We start from the raw sequence: 14,257 nt of genomic DNA on the forward strand, positions 1-14,257 counted from the left end.
GTTGGAGCGACGTTGGAGAAGGAGCGCGGGGTCAGGCGGCGGGAACGGTCCGTCACGTTCAGGGTGGCGGGTGTGGGGGTGGGGGGTGGTAGAGGAAGTGCCAGTGTGTAGATCGAGGAGGGGGGTGGGGGGGGGGGGAGGCGGAGTCATCTGAGGCACGGCAGGAGGGGTGGGGGGAGGGGGTGGGGGAGGGGGAGGTGACAGAGTGGTGGTTCGGGAGTGGATGAAGGACCGAAAGGAATGAAGGCGCAGCTCCGCACAGATTAAGTGAGGGTGATGTAGGCTGAGGCCTTCTCCTTCAGTTGTCTCAGACACAGATGACAGCTCCAGCTCCCTGCAACACACACACACAGGCACGCACACACACGCACACACACACACACACACACACACAGAGAGAGAGAGAGAGAGAGAGAGAGAGAGAGAGAGCACATCACAGATCAAAAGTTCAATCACCAGTATTGTAAAGCCCCGCGGATTAATCCCTCATTTCAGACAGAGCGTGAAGTAACACCGTAAATTAAAGCTTGATGTTAAAACACCACATGCTGTGTGTGTGTGGTTTGTGGATAGAGGGGATTTGACAACTAGTTTGGTTTGGATTCTGGCATGGGATTTGAAACATTAATCAAACACCAACTTGGGACTGCTGTCAAACCGCAATTCTCAACCTTTTCACTTCAAAGTGTATTTAGACACTGCTCTGTTGTGCCCGCAGGCATTGTGTGAGGATATAGCAAATAGGTTGAAACGGTTTTTTTTTTCTGCAGAGAATTTAGGCACAGTACAGTATGGATCAAAGTACAGGTCTACACGTCTGCACAGTGCTTACCATGCAATAGCCATGGGAGAGCTCAGACAGAACTGGGCTGTTGTGGTAATCTTCTCCACTGTAAACCTAAAATAGCTGCCACCGTTGAATTTTGAAAATGTGGTCGTGTAAATCAACAGCGTTGCATGTGTGGGCTGTGCATGACACTGTTAGTTGGAGTGTTTAACACAAGTGGCACTGCTATGTTCAGCCAAGTGACACCTTTGCCATGGAAACGGATTATCTTTCTACTACTCATTTCCATGACAACGCCATCAAACATCCTAGCTACAGCAGCCATCTTATGTGTGGTAGCCAAATGACAATTGTAGAATATTTGATTTGAATAGGGATGCCTATTTGATTTCCACAGTGCTGTACCTATCTGTACCCTTCCAGCCCTGTCTCTTGTATCCACCCATAGGGTGGTATACTGTATAGCACTGGTTCCCAAAGTGGGGCTCAGGGACCACCGGGGGTCCTTTAGGGTTACAGAGGGTCCACAGTAAAACAAGGAGTTGAATTTTACTATTATTTAACTCCCTGAAAGTCAGCACAGTGAGAATATATGACTGTTTTGATGAGTGGTTTCACTCTCCCCACTGCGGTTATCTCCCCACCTACAGTATAGACAGTTACATAATTCTGTACCAAGTCATATCTAACACAAATCTTTGGGTTTCTTTGCGCTCTGCAGTCTTACCAAATCCTGCAGACTGATCCATTTGGAGGTCCTTGATATGAAAACGTTTGGGAACCCCTGGTATACAGTATGCGGCATCTATACATTACTGTGTCCATATTCTGCTTATTGCGAGCCAGTGTTGCTGTGCTGTACCTACCCTCTGGTGGCTCAGACATGGGGGGGCTCAGACAGTACATGTGGTAGCCTCTGTCACAATCATCACAGAACAACAACTGGTCCTGGAACAGAAGAAAATGCCCAAATAGACAGACATTATGTGGCGGGCACATCTGAATCACAGCTGAGGAGGACACAGTCTGACGTGTTTATTTGAACGGCGGGAGTGTGTGCGGTGCTCGAACATAAGAAGGTGTCTCTGTGTTTGCCTGTATAAATATCAATGGAGAGGCTGGGCTGAGAGGGTACATACATGTCCCTCGCTCATAGTTCCCTGTCCAAACTGCCTTTTTTTCCCACTGATCTATAGTTATCATGGATGTTTACATTTTTGGCTGTCTCTGCTGTCAACAGACTGTAAAGGGGTAAGAATGGATAAGTTGAATGCAAATCCCTGCTTCTTGTTCATGAATTTTAAAAATAGCCTTCTTTTCAGGTTGACAGCCATGCATTTTTTGAAACTGTTATGGGTTTTAAATGGGTTTCATGGATCCCAGGATCTCTAATTGGGCAGCAGGGTGGCCTAGTGGTTAAAGAGCCCATCCTTCAACCAGAGGCAAGACACTGAATCACTACCAGCTCCATGGTGCGGTTTGAAAAGAGAATTTCCCTACAGGGATCAATAAACTATCCCCTTATTATTATTATAAACTTGCTCCACCTATAAAACACCATGTAAAGCTTCACTTCTAGCAGTAACGTGACGTAAAAAATGGAGTTACAAGGTTTTTCCAGCGGCAATATGTAATATGTAATATGTGTGTGTGCGTGTGTGTGTGTGTGCGGCCACATGTGTGTTCAGTAGGGCTTGATATGTGTTAGAGAGAGAGATCCTACGTCATTCTCAGAGGTGCCACACAGGCTGCAGGACTTGCACTCGATGCACTGCCAGCGATAAGTCCTCACCGCAGCCGTCATGTTCACTGTGAACTGGAGACAGGATGGGTGGCCTGGGTGCACACACACACACACACACACACACACACACGCACACATACAGTGTTTTTCACCATCATTTTCAGTATTTTGTGACTCATCCATCATCCATCTATTCATCCATCCATCCATTTATTTGCTCTATGAGGGTGATTTTTTTTATATTTAAAGGTGAATTCCACCAGTTCTTCTGCAAACATTTTTTTTTTTTTTGTTTCATAAACTTTCAGTCATGGATCTCATGAAAAAGCCAAATGTAAACTCATGATATCATTAAATTGCATTCATTAAGATAGTTATACTGCGTATCTAGAATTATGGAAAAATGTAGATATATAAGGGAACATGAATTTAGTTTGAGCCATCTCAGGCAATGCAATTCCATGTTGCCACAGGATTGCTATGTCTTTGATCTTGAGAACTCAGGCTCAAAACTCATAAAATGCACAAAAAATTCAGAAAAATCTCAAAACCATGGTTAGAAACTTAAAAACGCCTTACTTCTTATTCCATTATTGTCCTAGTATTTGCTCTCACATGATGAGTATTTGTAATGTCATTAACACCTTCACTTCCTGACCTTTGCATGCCTTATTTTTGGGTGCTTTTAATTTTGGGGTGTTACAAGGCATTGAATCTTATGCCACTGTTGCACTCATTGCAAGCACAGCTGGTGCCTACCTGAGCGTCCACAGTCAGCACAGGAGATGAGGTCTTCAGGACAGCCCGTCTTCTTGGAGCCTCCAAGACAGAAGTCGCAGTAGCCGTTGGCGATCACCGACCCGTCCGCCGCTTTCTTAGCTGGAAGACAAGACAAGAAGAAAAAGGGGGGCTTTAAACATCTAGCTCCCACCGGACTCTTCCTTTTGAGCTCTTGGCCTTCATCCGCTCTACGGTGTAGAGAAGGAGGAGCAAGAGGGGGAGATGGAGAGCGGAGTGCAAAAGCCACAAGTCGGTGTTAGGAAATCTGGCCCTGGAGTGAAGGAGCTGTATCGATCTCCGGACAGCGAGGCGTAGAGGAGAGAGTGTCAGAGGGTGAGACTCTGAAGTGACAACGGATCACCAAATAATCACTCAAGGTGCAAGGAAGTTGTGTTGAAATCTGTTGAGGGAGAGGGAATGGCAGAGTCGGAAAGGTGGAGAGACAGAGAGAGAGAGAGAGAGAGAGAGGGAGAGAGAGAGTTGCAGGATGCTGTAGACAGAGAGTGATTAGAGGAGAGTCGTAAAGTGGTGGGGTGTAAAACAAAGAAGATCTGAAAGTGGGTCTCCCTTGCCAGACTGCGCACCATCCCAGCTGGGTACAGCACTCTCTCTCTCTCTCTCTCTCTCTCTCTCTCTCTCTCTTCCCATCTGTTTGTTTTGGTAAAAACAAGCACGGTTGCAGGCCCCGCACTGAGTCCCGGGACTCACCGAGCCACGGCTCACCCGGGAAGTGAGAGGGGGGAGGGGGCGCGGGACGGGGAGAGTGGGACACGGACTCCACTGGGAGCCCCTGGGGTCTGGTAAATATTGTCAGAGGAGTGGAAGAGGAGGAGGAAGAGGAGGAAGAGGTGAAGGGAGAAGTGTGTGTGTGTGTGTGTGAGTGTGTGTGTGAGTGTGTGTTGGGGGGGGGGGGGGGATTGCCGGGACAGACCTGCCGTCACGCTGTGCGCAGAGAGGCAAGTGCTCCACGTGAAGCCGTTTCATAATAACTATTAACAAGAGAGAAATTCCCCCTGCCTGCCTGCCTGCGTACTGTATGTGTGAGTGTGCGTGTGAGAGAGTGTGTGTGTGTCAGTTGCACATCTCCTCTGTCTGTCTGCCTGTCTGTCTGTCTGTCTGTCTCTGTCTCCTGCCTATCTGTCTGTCTGTCTGTCTGTCTGTCTGTCTCTGTCTCCTGCCTATCTGTCTGTCTGTCTGTCTGCCTGTCTGTCTGTCTGTCTGTCTCTGTCTCCTGCCTATCTGTCTGTCTGTCTGTCTGCCTGTCTGTCTGTCTGTCTGTCTCTGTCTCCTGCCTATCTGTCTGTCTGTCTGTCTGTCTGACTGTCTGTCTCTGTCTCCTGCCTATCTGTCTGTCTGTCTGTCTGTCTGTCTGTCTGTCTGTCTGTCTCTGTCTCCTGTCTATCTGTCTGTCTGTCTGTCTGTCTGTCTGTCTGTCTGTCTCTGTCTCCTGCCTGTCTGTCTGTCTGTCTGTCTGTCTGTCTGCCTGTCTCTCTGCCTCCTGTCTGTCTCTCTGCCTCCTGCCTGTCTCTCTGCCTCCTGCCTGTCTCTCTGCCTCCTGTCTGTCTCTCTGCCTCCTGCCTGTCTTTCTGCCTCCTGCCTGTCTCTCTGCCTCCTGTCTGTCTCTCTGCCTCCTGTCTGTCTCTCTGCCTCCTGCCTGTCTCTCTGCCTCCTGTCTGTCTCTCTGCCTCCTGCCTGTCTCTCCGCCTCCTGCCTGTCTCTCTGCCTCCTGCCTGTCTTGCCTCTGTGGTTGTATAATCACTTTAATGGCAGCGATCACGTAACCGGCGCAGACTATTTGTATTGTGTCCTTTCTTCTCCAAGACGTAATGCGATGGACGGGCCCTTCACAATGACTCACCAGGCAGGACAGACAGAGAGCTACAGTGAATACAATAGAGTGGATTTCACAGGTACACACACACACACACACACACACACACACACGCATTATGCACACACAGGAAGCTATTCATCCTGCAGAAACATTGCTGCAGGAGTCTTTCTGGTGGTACTGTTTTGAGTTGAGAGTAGTATGTGTGTGTGTGTGTGTGTGTGTGTGTGTGTGTCTCTTTCTCTCTCTAGCGAGGTCATTAATCCATCCATTCCAGGGTGGGGTGGTAAGGGTTTGGGGTGTGGAGGGTGTGGAAGGAGGGGGTTAGAGACAGAAGTGGGGGGTTGGCAGGATAAAAAAATAAAAAAAAGGAGGAATGAGGAGAGCTGAGGAGATGGAGGGAGGGAGGGGGTGGAGGGGCTGAAGGAGGTGGCGGGGGGGTGCTGGAAGAAGAGAGGGAGACGGGAGAAGGGAAAAGAGGATGAGATGGGAAGGAGGCATGAGAGAGGGAGAGAGATTGGGTTTCTACTCCACAGGGTCTGGCTATAATCCTCTGAGAAATAATATAATAAAATAAGAGGAAAAGTCTCTGATCAGGATGAGAGAGAGAGGGCAGAGAGAGAGAGAGAAGACAGAGGGAAAAGGAGAGAGGAAGAGAGAAATTGGAAGCTATACATGCTACTGCAGCATTCAACAGTGTTATAATGAGCAACAGCCATGTGCCACATACTGTCATCTATACTGTCAATAGAGTTATTGCATAAGACTCTACTGCTGGGCTGAACACCTGCAACTTAGAGAGGGTTTCAAACAGTGATGTAGTGGTAAATAAAAAGGTGGGTACACTATCACTTCAGCATAAGCAAACAGCCACCAATATAAACAAAAATCATACTTTCAGACAAAAAAAAAACATTAATTCATGTTTTTCCCCTCAAAATCCCTCTCTTTATATAGTTCACATCAGTTTGATACTATTAACTAGGGATTTTCAGTCCTAAAGATTAATATCAGCCTATAAAAGTGGGTAAACTACCAATTTAACCAATACAAATTTGGCTAAACTGAATTTAGATGGGATGACCTTCACCACATCCCTGGTTCCAAAACACTATATCCATGTCACCTGAAATTCATAGCGCAGTATTTCAAGACAGACAGATGGCTCCATCCTCATAATTCTCCATAATCTCTTTTGCTAGTGATGATGTTGTGAGAGCTTGCTGGTGTCAGCTTTTTTCAAATAGTGAGTCGCATTATGGAAATATCTGCACACATACAGCATCACCAAGCCTCAGTATGGTACAATAGGTACTGTAGGTACATATTGGTTTATAGGCAGTAGGGGTATACCGATATATTGAGCTGATATTGATCTTTTATTTAAAATTAGATATCGGCCAGTCAGTGTCATCTACCTCTGATATGACGGATATGATGCAGTTTGACTTATTACATATTGTAGAATTGAGCAATACTACACTGGTTTTCTATGGGAAGCCCTTAAATTGATTCTAATGTGACATTTTCCACACAAGTATGCAAGAAGATATTTATTATTATTAGTAGTAGTAGTATTATTATGATTTTTATGTTCAGTGATTCAGAGTTTTAGTGTCCCAGAGGCTTTTCCACACTGACAAGAATACCATTCTGAGGGAAACACACACAAATTTTTACAATTTTTACGGAATTTGGGCATTAAAATGGTCACACTGAAAGATATTAAATATCAATCCAAAAATATCAGTATCAGCCTTCAAAACCTCATATATCGGTTGAATCCTTACATCACATACTGCCAAAATCTATACTCCACCTCATGTATTAATTTGAATTAAAAATTAAAATTAGAATATTAAAACCCATATGGCAACCTGTGTGAAACGTTCATGCTACAAATGCACAAACAGAGGCGGGAGCGATGCTGGACGAGTTTACAGCAGTGTATTTATTTCTGAAGAGTCCATCCCAGCCAGATGTTTACTGAGTCTAGCAGGAGGATATAGATATTTAGACAGCTATACAGACACACACAGCATACCGGCCTGGAGCCAACGCAAACATGTCTTCTTCTTGTTCTGGTCAAATAAACTGCCTTTTTTTTTTTTCTTCTCTGCTTTTATTTGGGCTCGCTGCTGCTGATTGGGCCTCACAGTCCCTGGTGGGATAAACTAGGCAGGCACACACACACACACACACACACAAATGAAACACACATACAGCCTACATTATACGTTTGCATCTTGGTCTTGTGCCTATGTGTGTGTGTGCTGCTATGGTTTATGTGCTTGTTTGTGTGCCTGCCTATGTGTGTGTGTGGGTGTGTGTGTGTGTGCACGTGCTCGGAGGCCCCAGAGAGTGAATCAGCAGGTCCTGACACATGTGTGTGAGTCGGGGCTGCCCGCTGGCCTGCCTGCTCAGAAAAAAAACGAAAGAAAAAAAAAACTCCATCAATGATTAAACGCCTGCGGCCATGTTTCAGGACCCGCCTGCAACCACAGACACACCAGCGCTGGTGAAGAGAGGGAGGGAGAGAGGGAGAGAGATGGAGAGAGAGAGAGCGAGCTAATGAGCAGAAATAAAAGGAATAGAAGGCAAGCTGACTAAAGAGACCGGAGAGATTGAAACAAAGAAAAGAAGTCGCAAGTCAGGTGGCTCCGCAACCTTTCCCTCTCTCTCCTCCTCTCCTCCTGTCCCTCCTTTTCCTCTCCGTCTCCTTCTCCAAATCTTTACCTCTCCTGTGTTTTTTTTTTTTTTTCATTGTACCTCCATATCTCCCCTCCTCTACCTGACCCTCCTCTCCCTCACTCTCTCTCTCTCCTCCCTCCTCTCCCTCCTCTCCTCCTCCAATTACCGGGAGGAGTATGAGCAGAACCGCACACTTCACAGCTTTCAAGTGTTGGAGAGAGATCCTCCTGGGAATTATCCAGCAAGAGATGAATCCTCAAATGCTCCTGAACCAACCCCCCCCCCAACACACACACACACACACACACATGCACACACCCTTCCCTGTCTTTCCTCTCTCCTGTTTTCTCTCTCTATCTCATTTTCTCTCCTTCCTTCTCCAGCTCCTTCGCTATACCTTGTGGTGTTATTCCTCCCCCCCTCTCTCTCTCTCTCACTCTCTCACTCTCTCGCTCTCTCTCTCTTCCCTTGCTGCTTTTTCAATATACAGTTATCTCTCTCGTATCGCCTTTGCTATTCTCATTTTGTTTTTTTTTTATTTCACTGTATTTATGCATATAGGAATTTAATCAAACAATGGTAAAAAAAAAAAAAAAAAAAGATACAAAGTTTTTGGGGCCAAGCTAAGAAAATGGGATTAACCGCGGGTTCCTGTGTGGAAGAAAAGACAAAAGAGAGAGGGAAGAGAGAGGAGAGGAGGGGTGGAGGAGAGGAGAGTGGGGGAGTAAGGACACTCCAAAAACCAAAAATCCTTGTATTCAAAGCAAACGTTTCAGCAGGTGAGGCCATTGCTTCAGTGTAATGGAATAATAAACTACTTCATTTTTTGCATCTCGGCACCCTGTTGCTTTAGCCTATTTTGCATAGTGTGAGGAATTTACTTTTTGGGATTATTCCACAGATTCTTAACACCAGATACATATCATCTGCTTGTACTGCAAAAAATATGAATTTTAACATTCACACTGAGTCTTAAAACCTTGATTTTCTTAAAACAAGTGAAAAGAAAATCTGCCTATAGGGTGAGATGATTTCACTTTTTTTTCAATGCAAATCAACTTTCTTGAGGAATTTTCTTGAATCAACTGTCATTTTCTTGATACTAGTGGAGTGATCTGCGTTATTCTGCCTTGTTTCAGTATATTACTAAAGACCCCTGTACTCGAAACAAGTGGAATTATTATTAATGTTTCACTTATTTGAAAAATAAGATCTTTAAGACTCAGTATGTGACTACATGACTTTATAAGACGGACATTTTTTTCAGTGTGGTGTGAGTAATTAAGAAAAGCAATAAGTGCAGAATGAAATCAAGGGATCAGAACAAATCAAGAAGTTCTGACCCCATGGCTTCATCTTCATCCTTCCCTCAACAAAAGGTGGAAGACCTTTCTAGAAAAAAATTTAAAACCCTGAAGTTCCATCTTATTCCTCCTCTGCTACCCCCCCCCCCCCCCCCCCCCCCCCCACACACACACACACACACACACACACACACACACACAGCCCTCCCTCCCAGGAACCAATAGCACAGCCCTACTATAGCTGGTCGATACTCTCATCCTCTGGCTAGCCGCAGTGGAAGCCTCATCGAGTTAGCACCTCCATCCAAGGGAATTACCTTACCCTCCACACACACATGCACACAAACACACACACACACATATACGCACACACACCTATACCTACACCAATACCTGTTGACTTTTCTCACTTTCTCGACTTTTCTCATCTTCCCTCTCTATTTTTTTTTCATTTCCACCTCTCCTCCTCCTCCAGTCATTGTCCCTGGCTGTCTGTCTGTGTGACTCACGCTGCCCTTTGTTCTGAACTTTGTTCGTCTGTAAAAGTGATGAAGATCAACGACGAAAGCATATCAAAACAGCAAAATATTACTGAAAGCATATTAATCTGATGACCAACAGGTTTGCGTTTACTAGGTGAAGTCCTTTTCTGATTGCACATTTCTAAAACTCTCATTCTATTCTATTCTATTCTATTCTATTTTCTATTTAAGTTGCCGTGCTTCACATCATCACAGGTTATCAAAAACACAAAACAAATGTCAAACTGTTAAATGATGTGGTTTGAATGGGAATCTACAAGCAGCGGACGAGCGTGTACTTTGTGACTCTGCGAGTGTTTCTGCTCTTTTCTATTACAAAAGACAATAAACACTCCAATACTGCAGGTATTGTACATGGGGGAAGGGAGAGGGAGGAGGAGGAGGAGGAGGAGGAGGATTTCAAGAACAGAAGTAGCAAAGGGGGAAACAGAAAGAGAGAGAGAGAGAGAAAGAGAGAGAGAGAGGAGGAGAAGGAATATGAGGAGGCACAAAGAGGAGAGAGGGAGGGAGGCAAAAAAAAAAAGTGGCTCCCGTTGTATCGGAGCAGCGGTGTGTGAAAACACACACTCTGCACTCCTGTCGCCTCGCTGCTTAATGAGGAGAGCCTCTCAGGAGCAGCACACACACACACACACAATGAGAGCGCATACACACAATTCAGAACACCCACAACCACACACACACACACACACAAAGATTTATAACCAAGCCTTTGCATAATAACTTTTGCAGTCCGGTTCCAGTCCCATCCCCCACTTGCTCTCTTTAACGTGACGAATGAGAGTCCCTCTGCCCCTGATCCAGCCACACACACACACACACACACACACACACAGTCACAAAATAGTGTACATATATTCTATGGAGAAACAAATGGACAAACAATAGTACAGTGGAAAAAGGCACAAATCTGGCAAAAGCACATACACACACACACACAAGCCCAATACTCAGGGAGACATCGTCAGGTTTTTTTATGCAGACAAGGAGGCAGAGAGGCAGTCAGATGGAAACCGTCAGTCACAGATGAAAAGTCACTTGCTTTCTTTCTCTCTCTCTCTCCTTCCTCCTCTCCTCACTCTCTACGTTCTCTCTCTCTCTCCTCTCCTCTTCCTCTCTGCACTTTCATGCTTTCTCATTATTGCTCCTTCTCTCTGTCTCTGATTCGATCTCTCCTCTGCGCTTCATTGTGCTTCATTTTTTCGCTTCCCCTTTTCTTATTTCTCTCTCTCTCTCTCTCTATCTCTCTATCTCTCTCTCTCTCTCTGTTTTTTCTCTCTCCTGCGTTACACTCAAAGAGGAAATTGGAATTCCTTTTCTGCAATCCATCTGTTGTCACACAAATGCCTGCACCAACGCCATGCTCTCCTCTCTGCCTCTCTCTTTTTCCCTATTTTCACTCCTTTCCTCCCTGTCTCACCCCACCTCCACCCCGCCACCCCACCCACACACACACACACACACACACACACACACACACACACACACGCGCACACGCACCTACACACACATATCCACAGACAAGTACTACTTTCACTCCCATGTCCAGTCAGCAGGTTGCGTAACTCCCAGTGCATTGTGGGTCTAAATGCGTGCAAGTGTGTGTGTATGTTTGTGTGTGTGTGTGTGTGTGTGTGCGTGCGTGTGTGTGTGTGCGAAATGCGAGCTTGTGTGCAGGGATGACATTGCAAAGTAAAGAGGACAGAGGAGGTTTTGGTGCATAATAAAACTTGATCTATGGCTGCTTTGTAATCACACTGACCCGCAGATGCACACACACACACACACACACACACACACACACACACACTCTGCAGTCTGCAGATATGTGCACATTCAGTGAATAGACACATGCAGATAAATCACGCACACACACACACGCTGACACACACTAACACACCCATAAATCGTGCATGTAAATAAACTGACACACATCTAAAATGCACACAAATACACACATATGCGCACAAGCACACATGCACATATGTACATGTACACACATAAGTGCACACTTAAAAGAACCACTTAGCCAACATGGATTTGTTTCCCCGTCGATGCAGAGTTAAAATGCAAATTATTAATCCTATTTTGGTCCAGGGAGAGCCGGCTGGGCATGTGACTGTGAAATCCTGTTTAAATGGTGCCTAACCTCACACGGTCCACCGTACCGTGTGTCGGCCCTGTGTGTCTGTGTGCACCATCACACATTACTGGCCTTGCATAGGCCAAAACAATACACAGGCACACACAGGAGAACTTTGCCAGAAGACATTTAAAGTGCATCTGCTAGATCCTTGTTTTCTTTTAAATTTTGTCTCCATCTGACGTCTTTTTCCTTGGATTTTTCTGTTGATGCAGTTTGAGTTTCTTTTCTTTGTCTGTTCAGCCATGGTGGCTATCACTGCTCATGCTCACTACCCAGTTCTTCTTCTATTGATTCCAAACAAACTGGAAACGTAAAACGCATAATTTCCTCTGCGCCACAGGATCTTTCCTAGGAAAGATCTACCGGACACCGGGTGTTTAGAACAACAAATGTAAAAGCTTTCATGAACTGGACATAGATTGAATCACTATTGTGTTATATCACTCAGCCATAGAGAAATGGAAATTTACATATATGAAAATGTCATGGATTACTACTTTAAAGTTGGCACTACTCTCTCGTTTTTTTGTCGGAGGTGTTCACGCCTCTCCTCACTCCGCAGTCAGGCAGATAAACAGAAAAACAGACAACAGGAGACAGATAGAGAGGGGATAGAGTGATGATGGTGGTGAGGAAGGGAGGAGAGGGGGTGGATGGGTCAGACTGTGGCTTATCCAAACATGGCCAGGATAACTGAGGAACCACAAACCAGCCAGCCCAGCAAGCCAGACCGCCACATCTTAAGACAGAATACCAAATGAAGCAGACTCCGATATTACCCTGCCTTCACCACTCCAACTGTCTGGGGGAATCTATATGATGAATCATGAAGAGATTTTTTTTTCACTTTTTTTTTTTTTTCTCCCTCAGTCTGTATAAGTCTCTGCTTCTCGCTCCGGTTCTCTCTCTCTCCATCGTTTCTTTGTCTGTTTTCCCTTCTCTGCAAAGTCTCAAGTCTCTCTCTCTCTCTCTCTCCCTCTCTCTCTCCTCCTCCTCCTCCTGCCATTCTTTATGTTATTTTTAATGAACTCCTCTGTGCACCCCCCCTCTGCTTCCCTCTCACCACTCCTAAACTTCAACTTCTTCCATCCCCTCTCTCTCTCTCTCTCTCTCCTCCCTCCTCCCTTCCCCTCTTCCTCCCCCCTTCTCCCTACCTCTTTCTCCTCCTCCTTCGTCCATCCATCCCTCCCTCCCTCTCTTATTCTCTCTACACACCTCTCCTCTCCTCCCTCCTTGCCTTCCCCATCTCTCTTTTCAATGTACATAACAGTGTACTCTTTAGGAGGGAGCCCTGGCGGTATCTATGGCAACCAGATTGCTAGGCAACAGCCGTTTCCCTTCCTTTCCTGCGCGGTGCAGCGGCGGCAACAATCAACCAATCAAACGGCGGGGAAGGATGCCGGCGTACCGGCGGAGGCACGTGGGAAGTTCAGACCACATCCAGAAAGCAATGCATGCTGTGGATTTTTCAAAAGTATTGTGTTAAAATGAAGGAATAGCACACACATGCACATGATGTTTTCTCAGTCTCTGCATTGGAAAACAAGCAGGAGAGAAAACGCAAGTACTCTCCAGAAAGGGAAAAGACAATATAACAGATGATATAGACAATGATATAGACAATATAAAAGAGAATTTAGAGAGGCACTCTGAATGTGAAAGACAAAGGCAGTTTTTAAAGTGTTGTTGCTGCTCACAGGCACACACACACACACGCACACACACATAAACTTGCACCATTGGAGCCTATTATGGAGAGAAGTTTTCACTGCTGACAGTAATGAAGTAGAGGCTGACTCATTTAACATGGGCATCAAATTGGGTACGGCAAGCTTTGGCACTCACCACGCTTTACCCTGAGTCCTAATGTGATCTTGGACCATGATAATGGAGAGCAAAGATCAAGCAAAAATCATGAGAAAACAATTTGGAGGCCATATCTAAAAAAAACAACAACACATCATTCAGGGCCTGTGGGCTGATCGTTTGGTGACCAGTGCATCTAATAATTCCCAGAAGTATTAGCAGGTTTGGAGGTTTTGGAGGCAAATGATATGCAAGATGCAAGAAGCTTAGTGGTTTAGTGAACTGACACAGACTAGTGCAGTTAGAGTTCAGTATGTTCATCTAGACAAATGCATCTGTATCTGCCCAGCGATATTGCTATAAATGGCAGTGTAATAGCTATAGCAATAAACACAAGAGCTGCAACCTTTGTTCCAGACTTCAAATGACCTTACTCCATATAGGCTATCACTCAGAGAGAGAGAGAGAGAGAGAGAGAGAGAGAGAGAGTGAGAGAAGAGGCAGTGGTGCAAATATTTGTGTGACAATAGACACAGAGAGGGGAGTGGCCGTGTTAGGTTTTCAGGCATGGTTTCATATTGACGTTAGTCGATCAAAATTCTTCCTTCTCTCCCCTGTCTGAGGGA

The 14,257-nt window shown here is 45.5% G+C and overlaps 1 protein-coding gene across 1 annotated transcript in view; it reads right to left on the reverse strand.

Moving 5' to 3' along the window:
* Nucleotides 1-263: 263 nt before the first annotated feature.
* The window catches only part of dpf1 (double PHD fingers 1), a gene marked incomplete at its 5' end in the record, with an annotated part of 25,023 nt that continues 11,029 nt past the window's right edge, over nt 264-14,257 (reverse strand). The window contains 4 exons of the mRNA XM_071535897.1: nt 264-334; nt 1,654-1,735; nt 2,511-2,623; nt 3,291-3,410. Of these exons, the coding sequence (XP_071391998.1) occupies nt 264-334; nt 1,654-1,735; nt 2,511-2,623; nt 3,291-3,410 (386 nt within the window). The remainder of the gene's footprint in view (nt 335-1,653; nt 1,736-2,510; nt 2,624-3,290; nt 3,411-14,257) is intronic.

This window comes from Centroberyx affinis, unplaced genomic scaffold (assembly GCF_046629955.1).
Source record: "Centroberyx affinis isolate AG114_WGS23_722 - 3 ecotype Tasmania unplaced genomic scaffold, CSIRO-AGI_Caff_v1 ptg002780l_1, whole genome shotgun sequence".
Taxonomy (NCBI): Eukaryota; Metazoa; Chordata; class Actinopteri; order Beryciformes; family Berycidae; genus Centroberyx; species Centroberyx affinis.